This window comes from Pseudochaenichthys georgianus, chromosome 21 (assembly GCF_902827115.2).
Source record: "Pseudochaenichthys georgianus chromosome 21, fPseGeo1.2, whole genome shotgun sequence".
In the NCBI taxonomy this organism is placed as follows: domain Eukaryota; kingdom Metazoa; phylum Chordata; class Actinopteri; order Perciformes; family Channichthyidae; genus Pseudochaenichthys; species Pseudochaenichthys georgianus.
The window spans coordinates 2,378,358-2,391,249 of record NC_047523.1 but is presented as its reverse complement, the minus strand read 5'-3'; the positions used below and the strand labels follow the sequence as shown (position 1 = coordinate 2,391,249).

Here is a 12,892-nt window from a genome sequence, read left to right as displayed (position 1 = left end):
AGAACTTAAGCTTGGAAAGTAACCAATGTATTGAATACACAACTCTATGCAAGTCGGTCCATTCTGTCGTTTGCAAAGAGGAATGTATGGACATTTCACATTCCCACCCTCCCCAATAAATACGTTTTAAAAAATGTATTTTTTTTATTATAAATAAACTGTGAACTTTAATGCTACGATGTATGTGATGTCAGATAGTAATATAAGAGTACTAAATGAAAAACAGTTATGAAATACTATAACGGTAAAACAAGAATAGTTTAAAAGGGGAGTGATTGTAAAATATCCATAAAGAAATAGTAAATCTATTTACAGTTCAGTTTCATATGGGTGCTGAGAGATGTATCCATAGATCTCTTAATGTTGCTCTCAAAGTGCACCAGATTGATGCTTTTAACTTCAATATTAAAAAAACATGCCCCCGGACCCCCCTAGAGTAGTTTAGGTCCACCCCCTACTTATAAAAATAGCACTTTACCCCTGCTTACACCTATATGCCGTGAGCTGATTATCGAGCCTTCATTGTAACAGTCGGGTGCACTGTGTGTGCGTGTGGGGAGTGTTTCCACTGTAGCGCCGGTACCTTAATGGGAAACCCTACATGTTTGAGCACCCTCTATGAAACGTCAAGCTACCCCACAGCACCCCAAAAGAAAATCTCTGGCACCGCCACTGGCCGGTTTTGTGTGCCCTCCCATGAAAAGAATATGCCCTCTCTGTAGATTTGTTCTGGCGCAAGGTCTGGTAGAGAGAACATTATTTAGCTACACAATTTAAATTAGCAGATCACAGTCAAGTGAAGCAGACAAATTGAAGCATTCTTTTTCTTTATTTGCCAACGAATCATCACATTAAAAGTATATTGAATCCATATGCACAAATATCTTGATATTTTTTCCACAAAATGATTTTTTCTCCAGTACAAAAAGAACAAAGAGCTTTCTCTTAACCAGAAATCCTGGAAAACATGAGTTTGCAAAGACAGACATGTGTATGGAGCATGTGTTTTGTCATTCTCCATTTTCGCTCCCGCTCCCGCTCCCAGCCCCTGTGACTTCAGCCTCCCCAGGCTGTTCGGCCTCGTGCAGGTCTGAGGGCTCAGCCTCCATCGGCTCCTCCACTGCTGCTGGTTCAGGGGAGGGGGTCGGAGTTGGCGTTGGCCTCGGGGTCTCATCTTGTCTTGTCAGCTCCTCCTGTAGAGAACCACGAATAAGCTTAAAAGTCAGTACTTTTGATGTTGTGTTATAGCCATTTGTATTCTATCGTGGTGTGTAGAATATAGGTGCTCCATTCTCGACGGCTTGTTTCTGATCAAAATGAATGCACTTATCATTTCAGTCAGCATAGAGCAGTTCTTTGTTCATAGAAGTGCACATCAATCCAAAAGCTTGTGTTATCATTTGAACGGTTTGGTTTTAAAGATGTGCAACAGCTTGTTTCTACTAAACCTCTGAATGTAATGATACGGTTCACCCACAAATAATTAAATGCACATTAACGTAATGTCATTTATATTTTAAAGAAAATGTCTAAACACATTCCATTCAATAGTCAATCCTTGTTTTAAGAAAGAACACAGACATTTAATTTTTCAAACTTTAAGTAATTAGAATTGGCCATGACATTTGCAAGGTGCATCTCTAATGCTAAAGCTAATGCTAAGGTGTTCCAAACATGTGAAAAGATCAATCAAATGTTTGTTGTCGATCTGTACTACCTGGGTTACCGTGTCCCCAGCCTCCTCCTGTATCCGTGGAGCAGGCTCCTCCTCCTGCTCCATCGGCTCCTCCTGCTGCTTCAGGGTGCTCCGCTGCTCCCGCTCTCCCAGGGCTGCAGCGGGAGCCTCTGCTTCCGCTGGGACAGAAAGCGAGGCAGGAGCTGGCTCCATCTGAAAGAAGAGGATACCAGCGTGTTCATGACGTCTGAGCAGGGATACATATGGAAGTCGTTATTGTAGACATGATAATGTGGCCTAGCTCACAAGTCTGCAGTTTTTGTAAGATGATAGTTTGCTCTCTGAATACTATTTGGTCACATATCAACTCCATTAGTTGCTACAGCAAACAATCATTTTTGTGTGATTTTTATGTACAAATATTACAAGATCTATACTTTACATAAACTGCAAGACATTTGATATATATGCCAATGTTCCAGTGTGCCATTCATCAGTAGAACAATAACACCTCTGAGTAAGGGTTTGTGGTTATGGAGCATGTACTGCTGTATCCCAAACAATTCCTACTGAGATCAAGCAAACAACTTATGGGTAAGTGATAGTTTTACTTTGAGACATTGGTCGAACACGGAATGACCAGCAGCGTTTGTAATACGTGACACCAAATAACGATTCAAGCAAATCATAATACCCGTCATGGAAAGATCAGAACAGTTTATGGGGGGGGAAGTGTGCAGGCTTTATCGATGATGTGCGTTTCTTCATGGGTTACCTCTTGCTCGACGACCGGCTCTACGACCGGCTCGACGACCACCACAGGCTCCGGTTCTGGCTTTTTATTTGCTTCCAGTACCGCCATGATGGAGGCAGGTATGTGAGCTTGCTGTTGCACAGAAAAACAGAGGGAGATGGTACATGATGAAACCCAGAGAACAGTAGAGTGTTGGGACTGTTTCAGGGGAAGCAGCTCTGACCTGGTGAGCGGTGAAGGAGAGGACATGCTGCAGGAGGGGCTCCCTCATCTCTGGGCAGCGCTCAAACACGCTGCTGAGCGGGGCGGCCGGCAGCTGCAGCAGCACGCTGTACGACTGAGGCTTGGTCCTCTGGCAGCACTTCACAAAGCCCTCCCATACCTTAGGATACTTCCACACCTACAGGGTGTAATATGGGGATTGATATTTATTAGCAGAAAAGTACAACTTTATTGGTAATCGTTTCTTAAGTGACAGAGTCTCCGACACGTCAAACACACAATGTCTGTCATAGTATTTCTGTCTGCCAGCAGTCGGGGTCTTCGATCAAAGCAAAGTCAGAGTTTGGTGTTCTCGTGAAGTAGTTTACACATGTACAAAATCAGGGTTTCTCTAATGCCGCTTGAATGCCACTCATGTCAGCTCAGTTGTTTCTCTGATATTTCAAGATCCAGATGTTTGATGACAAAGGTCCTTTTACTTTTTAAAATATAAGGTTAAAAAAATAATCATCCAAAAAAGTAAAAAGAACAGATTGCTCTGAAAATCAGGAAAAATAGTGAGCGTAGAAAGTCTGAATATTTGGCTGGAGCTTGGCGCTGACCTGCTTGACGATGAGGCGGGACAGGATGTTCATGACGAAGCCTCCCAGCCTGGGATACATGGTGAGGGACTGGATGACGGTGCGCATGAGCAGCATGGGAAGGGGGCTCTGCTCCATCAGCTGCTGCATCACCACCGCCAAAACCTCCGACGTGTACACGTTCTTCTCCCCGAAGCACAGGTTGGTAGCTGTCGGTCACATGCAAAAAGAGACCGCTCAACTAACCGCTGAAAAAGTGTACCACAAATCCATAGAGCTTCTAAAATAGGTCCCTATAACGGCCAACATGCATACAATCTAATTATTGCTGTACTCCGATTCCAAAAGCAGGCACTGATGATGTAGTGAATGAAGAAAAATGAATCTAAATAATTATATTCCACAAAACATTGCATTAAAGATGACAGTAACATCAGATTGAAGTAACAACTGCTATTTGGTGTCGTTTGGATTAAACTCCTAATCACTGACCTTTAATGATAGATTTCATGTCACATTTGGTTGAGTCTATGTTGTGCAAGGCAATCAGCAGGTCTCCTGGGGTCAGAGGGGACACAGATGAACTCCCCTCACCTGAAATAAAACACAGCAGTCAGAATACACCCTCAGATAGAAGCTTCAACAGCGGCTGACAATATTATTAATAACGGAATAACTAAATGTAAGGAACAAACAAGAATATTTGATATTATTTGTAATAACATTACTTATTACACAGCTTAGTTGTATACTCGATTCTGATTGGTCAATTCAGAAAGTGTGACAGGTTGTGAATACAGAAGTACAGATCGCTGTCAAGCACTATAATGACCGTTGCTAAGTAGGATCAAGGGAGAGAAAGGAAAAGAGGTTAAAAGACGGAGCAATGGCCATCAGATAAATGATGAGAAGAAGACAGACAGGAAGTAAACATGAACAGGAACACGGTATGGGCTACAGACAGGAAGTAAACACTAACAGGAACACGGTATGGGCTACAGACAGGAAGTAAACACTAACGGGAACACGGTATGGGCTACAGACAGGAAGTAAATACTAACAGGAACACGGTATGGGCTACAGACAGGAAGTAAATACTAACAGGAACACGGTATGGGCTACAGACAGGAAGTAAACACGAACAGGAACACGGTATGGGCTACAGACAGGAAGTAAACACGAACAGGAACACGGTATGGGCTACAGACAGGAAGTAAACACGAACAGGAACACGGTATGGGCTACAGACAGGAAGTAAACACGAACAGGAACACGGTATGGGCTACAGACATGAAGTAAACACGAACAGGAACACGGTATGGGCTACAGACAGGAAGTAAACACGAACAGGAACACGGTATGGGCTACAGACATGAAGTAAACACGAACAGGAACACGGTATGGGCTCTGTAGTGCTTAAGGACTTGTTAGTGGATCAGAAACTGTAAACAGACTTGGGCAGTTACAGAAAACATCAAACAGCGCTGCCGTAAAGTTTTTGTTGTTGCAGTTCCCTTCAGGCTGATCAAGATCCCTCCGCTTCGCGTCGGGCACTGTGATCACCCTGTCGGGTGTTATGTTCCCCGTAATGACCGCCTCGCTGCACATTATCCCTTACATATTCTAGCTATTAGTAGCTACAGGAAATCTAAAGTATGAAGTGAAATTAAAGCTGTTGTAAAATGTGTAATTGTGGGAGTAGGGTTCTTAAAAGATAAAAGAGCCTCTTGTGCTGATGGTAAATGTTGTTGTCCCTCAGGGGTCAGTACTGGGTCCACTCCTGCGCATCATTTACCTGCCTCTTGGCACTATTGTTGCGTATATTTTACACCTCGTGAATACTGTGGAGATGTACAATCAGAATAATCAATCAATAAACTGGTGAAATAAACAGAGTTGTCTTGTCGGTTCAATATTTGAAGTGCTTCAAATGGTACAGGTCTCAGAGTACAGAGTATTCTGCAAGAGTGCACACAGAGGGAAGTGTGTGGATGGGTTTCATAGGACCTTGACAGTTTAACAACACTTCATCACCTGTCACTGGGCTGGAAAGAGAGATAAGCAACACCTTTCCAGAGGAACAGAAACTGTGCATTGCTAATATAGGAAAAACAGGAACTTGTTCAAGACAGATGGAAGTGGGGAAAGCAGGAACTTGTTCAAGACAGATGGAAGTGGGGAAAGCAGGAACTTGTTCAAGACAGATGGAAGTGGGGAAAGCAGGAACTTGTTCAAGACAGATGGAAGTGGGGAAAACAGGAACTTGTTCAAGACAGATGGAAGTGGGGAAAGCAGGAACTTGTTCAAGACAGATGGAAGTGGGGAAAGCAGGAACTTGTTCAAGACAGATGGAAGTGGGGAAAGCAGGAACTTGTTCAAGACAGATGGAAGTGGGGAAAGCAGGAACTTGTTCAAGACAGATGGAAGTGGGGAAAGCAGGAACTTGTTCAAGACAGATGGAAGTGGGGAAAGCAGGAACTTGTTCAAGACAGATGGAAGTGGGGAAAACAGGAACTTGTTCAAGACAGATGGAAGTGGGGAAAGCAGGAAGTGGTGTTTGACACCCAGACACACTTAAGGTTAATCATAAGTTTAGCAAGGGACATGAACTGAATACATCATCATGGAACTGCTGCATTTGGTTTTACCATATTAGGCAACATGACATTTGCCACTACATTCCCCTCTTTTGATCAATCATGAAAATAAAACAAATGACAGGATAGACATCTAACACATCAATGAATACACCCCATCGCTGGTTTAAGTAAACATGTCACAAACATATCATGGAAAACAGCTGTTTTTTGTGGAGGACAGACTCCAAGACAAGGTAAGCATAAGAAGAGGGGATACTGAAATCATAGATTATATTGCGGTGTCAGAATCTGAATCGAACTCGGACACAAAAGGGGTTACCATATTAGGTAACATATGACATTTGCCACTACACTATCCTCCGTCATCATAATGTCCACTTCCATTGTTAGGCCGATGATACACAGGTCTACATATACACCTCTCTCACCACCTGCCACCAGGACTCCAGGAGCTGGATGAGCAGCAACTTGCTGAAACTCAACGGCAGCAAATCAGAAGGCCTGCTCATTGGCACCAAATCAACCCTCTCCAAAGCGCCAGCCTCCTTGCCTCCAACCTCATCACTGATGGTTTCATCAAAAGCCAGGGAGCTGTAGTCCTGGACAGCTCCGTGGGTGTGGGCGTGTGTGTGTGTGCGTGTGCATGTGTGTGTACACTCCAGAAGTTTCCCGTTTCTCAGCTTCTGTGGGCACATAGATGCCATGATGAAGCGTGTAATGCATCCTGGCACGTGTGACTTCAGGCACAGCTCTTTGAGCAGGAGAAACCAGCTTCTATATAGCAACCACTGAGCCATTTATTGCCTCAATGGACTACATTTAGCATCAACCCGACATCCATATAAGAAGCTGTCAAAGTGTTCCTTTATTAGCCGCGTTCACACTGCGGTACTTTTCCCACAAAGGTTCATGCGAACTTAGTTCATGCGAACTCTTTAGTTCTCATGAACTAAGTTCAGATCGCGTTCACACCAGAATGAGTCCCTGGGGGAGGATTAGGAAAATGAAGCCGCTGACGTCACTTCTTCTTCTTCTGCTTTGGGTTTACTGGCAGGCCGCAACCCACTTCACGGCGTATACTGCCGCCCAAAGTCCCCGGCCGGAAGCCCCCGGAGTTGGACTGGCTTCAGTAGAAGCTGCTGGGAGTCCCAGCAGCTTCTACTGAAGCCTTGAGAGTAAATCGCCAGAACGCCGACACCTCCTCATCTCCACCGCTCCCATGTTTTCTTTTGTGTTGCCATAAGTTAGTCTCTCTGTGTTTCTGCGCTGGACTAATGCTAATGCTAATAATGCTAATGCGAGGATAATAAAATGGCGGCTTCACAAAACTTTTTGGGAGTTTTACGGGGCGTGGTTTGCAATCCGCCCAGCCAATCAGGAATATAGCTCTTTTCTCAAAAAAGAGCCGCTCGAAAGTCCCTGCTCTCTAGCAGGGACTTTCGAGGGGGTAAAAAGGTTCGCATGAACTACTTTTAGTACCGGCTCTTTTTGGTGTGAACGCGATCATGAACTAAGTTCGCATGAACCTTTGTGGGAAAAGTACCGCAGTGTGAACGCGGCTATTGTGACAAAAAGAACAGGGAGGCAGGTAAAGACTTTATCCAGGGAAGACTGATATGCATCTTACTGTGCTGGGTTCCTAAGAGACGGTTGAACACCTCCTTCACCACAATGGGGTTGAGTTTGATGAGCTTCGGGAGAGCCTGGATCACTTCATTCTATGGGGAAAGTGAAAGACGTCATCACAATGATCACGCGGTGATTGCTTGCTGTATGTGGTGTGATACTTTTTTTTATAAAGTACAACTGGTTCCAAATCAGTTTACTAGACCATTGGTGCGAGTTGCAGAACTGTACCTTTTCGAGGCCGTTTATGACTGGAATCAGGAAACGTACATCGGGCACTCGTTTGTGGTACAGGTCTCGCACTCTCTCCACCAGCTCTGGAGACGGGGGCACTGCAGGAGGGGAAAGAACACTTATTCTTCTACATGTCTAGACTTTCCTATCCGGACTTTATCCCACAGTGCTGTTGGTCCATGTTTGGTTTCTTTCTCTATTCATTGACCCTTACCTCCAGTAAGGTGATGTTCAAACTTTTTACCTTTATCGGTCAGAATGTGCAGACAGCGCGTCACTAACGTCTCCGCGCCTTTAGGACAGTTTTCCACCAGCAGCAGCAGCTCGGGCGAGTTCATCCCCATCCCACGGATCTACAACAAGGGTGGAGAAAATGACTCAAGAGGAGCATTGGCATCATGAAATGCATGTTTGTGCAATTGAGTGTTTTCCCCCAGAAGATGTTTTTGTAAACAAAAACAGTTCTCCCAAAAATCACGAGTGTGCAGTTTTCATGTGACAGGTTTGAAACGGAACTGTGTTCTGGCTTTCTTTAGTCTTGAAAACAGTAAAGCATCTGCACTGCTCGCTGTAGTCTGCCATCAGCGGGTAAAAACACATGAAGAAACACACAGTAGATAAACATCAAGCCCACCGTCCGGACTCGGCTCGGCTCAGTCACGCTGGCATTCTTAGCTTTGCCTTGGCACAATCATTTAGTCACCGAGTTTAAATATTACACTTTTCCTTATTGAATAAAAACATTATAGTGCTTCGATGTTTCTTAGCTGTTTGGAGAGAGTTGTTTGTTTTCACAAATATTCATGAACATTATTATTTATATAATAACCAGGGGTGCACATCAGGGTGCACATCAGGGTGCACATCAGGTGCACATCAGGTGCACATCAGGGTGAACACTGAACACACACAGAGAGGTGAACACAGAACACACACACAGAGGTGAACACTGAACACACACACACACACACACACACACACACACACACACACACACAGAGGTGAACACTGAACACACACACACAGAGGTGAACACTGAACACACACACACACACACACACACACACACACACACACACAGAGGTGAACACTGAACACACACACAGAGGTGAACACTGAACACACACACACACACACACACACACACACACACACACACACACACACACACACAGAGGTGAACACTGAACACACACACAGAGGTGAACACTGAACACACACACAGAGGTGAACACAGAACACACACACAGAGGTGAACACAGAACACACACACACACAGAGGTGAACACAGAACACACACAGAGGTGAACACAGAACACACACACAGAGGTGAACACTGAACACACACACAGAGGTGAACACAGAACACACACACACACACACACAGAGGTGAACACAGAACACACACACAGAGGTGAACACAGAACACACACAGAGAGGTGAACACTGAACACACACACAGAGGTGAACACAGAACACACACACACACACACACACACACACACACACACACACACACACACACACACACACACACACACACACACACACACACACACACACACACACACACACACACACACACACACACACACACACACACACACACACACACACACACACACACACACACACACACACACACACACACACACACACACACACACACACACACACAGAGGTGAACACAGAACACACACACAGAGGTGAACACAGAACACACACACAGAGGTGAACACTGAACACACACACAGAGGTGAACACTGAACACACACACAGAGGTGAACACAGAACACACACACAGAGGTGAACACAGAACACACACAGAGAGGTGAACACTGAACACACACACACAGAGGTGAACACAGAACACACACACACAGAGGTGAACACAGAACACACACACACACAGAGGTGAACACAGAACACACACACACACACAGAGGTGAACACAGAACACACACAGAGGTGAACACAGAACACACACAGAGGTGAACACAAGACAACATTAGCACGACCTGTAATCCTACAAGCTGTCATGACTGTTCTCCTCTCTGTTCTCTCTGTTCTCCTCTCTCTTCTCCTCTCTGTTCTCCTCTCTGTTCTCCTCTCTCTTCTCCTCTCTGTTCTCCTCTCTGTTCTCCTCTCTGTTCTCCTCTCTTCTCCTCTCTGTTCTCCTCTCTCTTCTCCTCTCTCTTCTCCTCTCTGTTCTCCTCTCTCTTCTCCTCTCTGTTCTCCTCTCTGTTCTCCTCTCTGTTCTCCTCTCTGTTCTCCTCTCTGTTCTCCTCTCTGTTCTCCTCTCTGTTCTCCTCTCTCTTCTCCTCTCTCTTCTCCTCTCTCTTCTCCTCTCTCTTCTCCTCTCTGTTCTCCTCTCTGTTCTCCTCTCTGTTCTCCTCTCTGTTCTCCTCTCTGTTCTCCTCTCTGTTCTCCTCTCTGTTCTCCTCTCTGTTCTCCTCTCTGTTCTCCTCTCTGTTCTCCTCTCTGTTCTCCTCTCTCTTCTCCTCTCTGTTCTCCTCTCTCTTCTCCTCTCTGTTCTCCTCTCTGTTCTCCTCTCTGTTCTCCTCTCTCTTCTCCTCTCTGTTCTCCTCTCTGTTCTCCTCTCTCTTCTCCTCTCTCTTCTCCTCTCTCTTCTCCTCTCTCTTCTCCTCTCTGTTCTCCTCTCTGTTCTCCTCTCTGTTCTCCTCTCTGTTCTCCTCTCTGTTCTCCTCTCTGTTCTCCTCTCTGTTCTCCTCTCTGTTCTCCTCTCTGTTCTCCTCTCTGTTCTCCTCTCTCTTCTCCTCTCTCTTCTCCTCTCTCTTCTCCTCACTGTTCTCCTCACTGTTCTCCTCTCTGTTCTCCTCTCTGTTCTCCTCTCTGTTCTCCTCTCTGTTCTCCTCTCTGTTCTCCTGACTGTTCTCCTCACTGTCTTCCTCTCTGTTCTCCTCACTGTCTTCTTCACTGTTCTCCTCACTGTCAGACATGGTAGCTGATGATGTAGGCCTACTTCTTTCTCTCTGGTTGAGTCTGCGATTAGCTGCTGGCTGCTCCACAAGTCAACAGCTGGGTTTGGGTAGAAAGTCTCTGTTGTCATCTTAGACAAATGGATGTCTAAGATGTATCATGTATCAAATCAAATAAGTATGTGAACATAACCAATAACCACCATAGCCAATAACAAATGAATGTAACTTGTTTTATTTGTGTTGTTCATTTGTGTTGCCGACCCCTGATCTAAACACTCAGTCCTTTACCTCACTGAGCTGTAGTTATCAGCCTCAGTCTGACTGGAGAGGACTCTCCTCCACATCATTGTAGAAACATCTTCTTCTTCCGTTAGAGCAGCTAGCACCAGATGCTAATAACAACAGCGCCGGTTCCAGTGCACCCTCCCTTTCTCCCTCGCTCACTCGCACTTTGGCTGTGAGCTGCGGTTGCCAGATAAGCCAACATCCCCCATTTTCATCACTTGCAGCGCCCATCGTACAGGGCGAATGAAACGTGTAACCGGGATGAAAAGGGTGTAACATTTACTTAATTATGAATGTTGTTACATCAAGGCCGAAAATTAGGATGAGCCCCAACGGTCAAAAATGTTTTTCCCCTCCCAGAGCTGTCAGCGCAGCGCCTCCCCAGATCTGGCGCCCTATCGGCGAACATCTATATCAGTGCTACGGGCGCAACTCGCAAATATATTTTTCTCTCTCCCCTCTGTTTTCCCTTCTCTCTCCCTCCCTCAATGCTGCTACCTTATATATATGGCTGGCCTTTTTTCAAATGACCCAGTGCTCTTTTTTTGGCGGAGGTGCGCATGCAGCCCTGATAATAACAATAATTGAAACAGGGTTCTTTAAGAAGACCCAAACACTGGAGCATTCCTCAGTGATCAGTGAAAGAGTCAGCTGTGCTGAGAGTGGGAGACTCACAGGCTGCTCAATGGCTCGCAGCACGCTGCGCTTGATGTCAGCGATGGCCTCGGTGTAGACGGACGCCAGCTCGTGGACGAGCCGGTGGTTGAGAGGCAGCAGGGACAGGTAGAGGAAGAGACACTGTCTCACCGTCTCTTCAGTCCAGGGGGCAGCCACCTCTGTCTCAACAAACACATAACAACACTGAGAGGACAGGACATTGGGGAAGTGCTGCTTTGTATTTCTTCTTTGTGAATAATTACTAAGGTTGCCCTAAACACACAACCGAACCACATCCAAACACATCAGTGTTAAAGAAAATGCATTATGTAGTTAAGACCAGTGATATTTAATTGGGTAGGAAATAATTGATCAAACATAAGGCGCGTTCACACCGCAGTACTTTTCCCACAAAGGTTCATCTGTACTCAGAACTCTTTAGTTCTCATGAACTAAGTACAGATCGCGTTCACACCGGAAAGAGTCCCTGGGGGAGGATTAGGCAAATGAAGCCGCTGACTTCACTTCTTCTTCTTCTGCTTTGGGTTTACTGGCAGGCCGCAAACCACTTCACGGCGTATACTGCCGCCCCAAGTCCCCGGCCGGAAGCCCCCGGAGTTGGGGAAGGCTTCAGCAGAAGCTGCTGGGACTCCCAGCAGCTTCTACGGAAGCCTTCCGAGTAAATCGCCAGAACGCCGACACCTCCTCATCTCCACCCCTCCCATGTTTTATTTTGTGTTGCCATAAGTTAGTCTCTCTGTGTTTCTGCGCTGAGCTAATGCTAATAATGCTAATGCGAGGATAATACAATGGCGGCTTCACAAAACTCTTTTGGGAGTTTTACGGGGCGTGGTTTGCAATCCGCCCAGCCAATCACACATAGGAACCTTTTCTCCCACGAAAGCCCCTGCTCTCTAGCAGGGGCGGAACAGGGGGTAAAAAGGTTCTGATTAACTCATTTTTAGTTCCGGCTCTTTTTGGTGTGAACGCGACATTTCGGAACTATATCGGAACTAAAGTGGGAAAAGTAGTGCGGTGTGAAGGCGGCTAGACAGTCTAACAAAACTGCAGTCCGAGGTCTAAAAAGGTTTTGAAAACATGAAGTCTGTTACAGCTATGAGCAGTCCTACTGGGATCATACTGAACACTCTCCTCACCCGTGTCCTTGTCAGCCCCAAAGAGCAGAGATGGAGGGTTTGGATGGACCAGAAGCTGCATGTAGTTCAGGGCAAACTTCTCAATGTAGTCCCTCAGCTGATCCTTCTCATACATACGCTTCAGAAAAGCCAGGGCAGTGGTTCGCACCTAAAGATAAA

The 12,892-nt window shown here is 45.6% G+C and overlaps 1 protein-coding gene across 3 annotated transcripts in view; it reads right to left on the bottom strand.

The window, feature by feature from the left end:
- Positions 1 to 810: 810 nt before the first annotated feature.
- The window catches only part of sympk (symplekin), a 31,534-nt gene continuing 19,452 nt past the window's right edge, over positions 811 to 12,892 (bottom strand). For 2 of the 3 annotated variants that reach the window (XM_034110416.1, XM_034110417.1), the window contains exons 17-27: positions 12,734 to 12,881; positions 11,595 to 11,755; positions 7,937 to 8,045; positions 7,690 to 7,790; positions 7,460 to 7,550; positions 3,725 to 3,826; positions 3,254 to 3,441; positions 2,653 to 2,829; positions 2,451 to 2,561; positions 1,718 to 1,888; positions 811 to 1,193 (exon numbers count right to left, since the gene is read on the bottom strand). In XM_034110416.1, coding sequence (XP_033966307.1) covers positions 1,011 to 1,193; positions 1,718 to 1,888; positions 2,451 to 2,561; positions 2,653 to 2,829; positions 3,254 to 3,441; positions 3,725 to 3,826; positions 7,460 to 7,550; positions 7,690 to 7,790; positions 7,937 to 8,045; positions 11,595 to 11,755; positions 12,734 to 12,881 — 1,542 coding nt within the window. In that variant the 3' untranslated portion in view covers positions 811 to 1,010. The remainder of the gene's footprint in view (positions 1,194 to 1,717; positions 1,889 to 2,450; positions 2,562 to 2,652; positions 2,830 to 3,253; positions 3,442 to 3,724; positions 3,827 to 7,459; positions 7,551 to 7,689; positions 7,791 to 7,936; positions 8,046 to 11,594; positions 11,756 to 12,733; positions 12,882 to 12,892) is intronic. The other variant, XM_034110418.1, reaches the window with a different exon arrangement.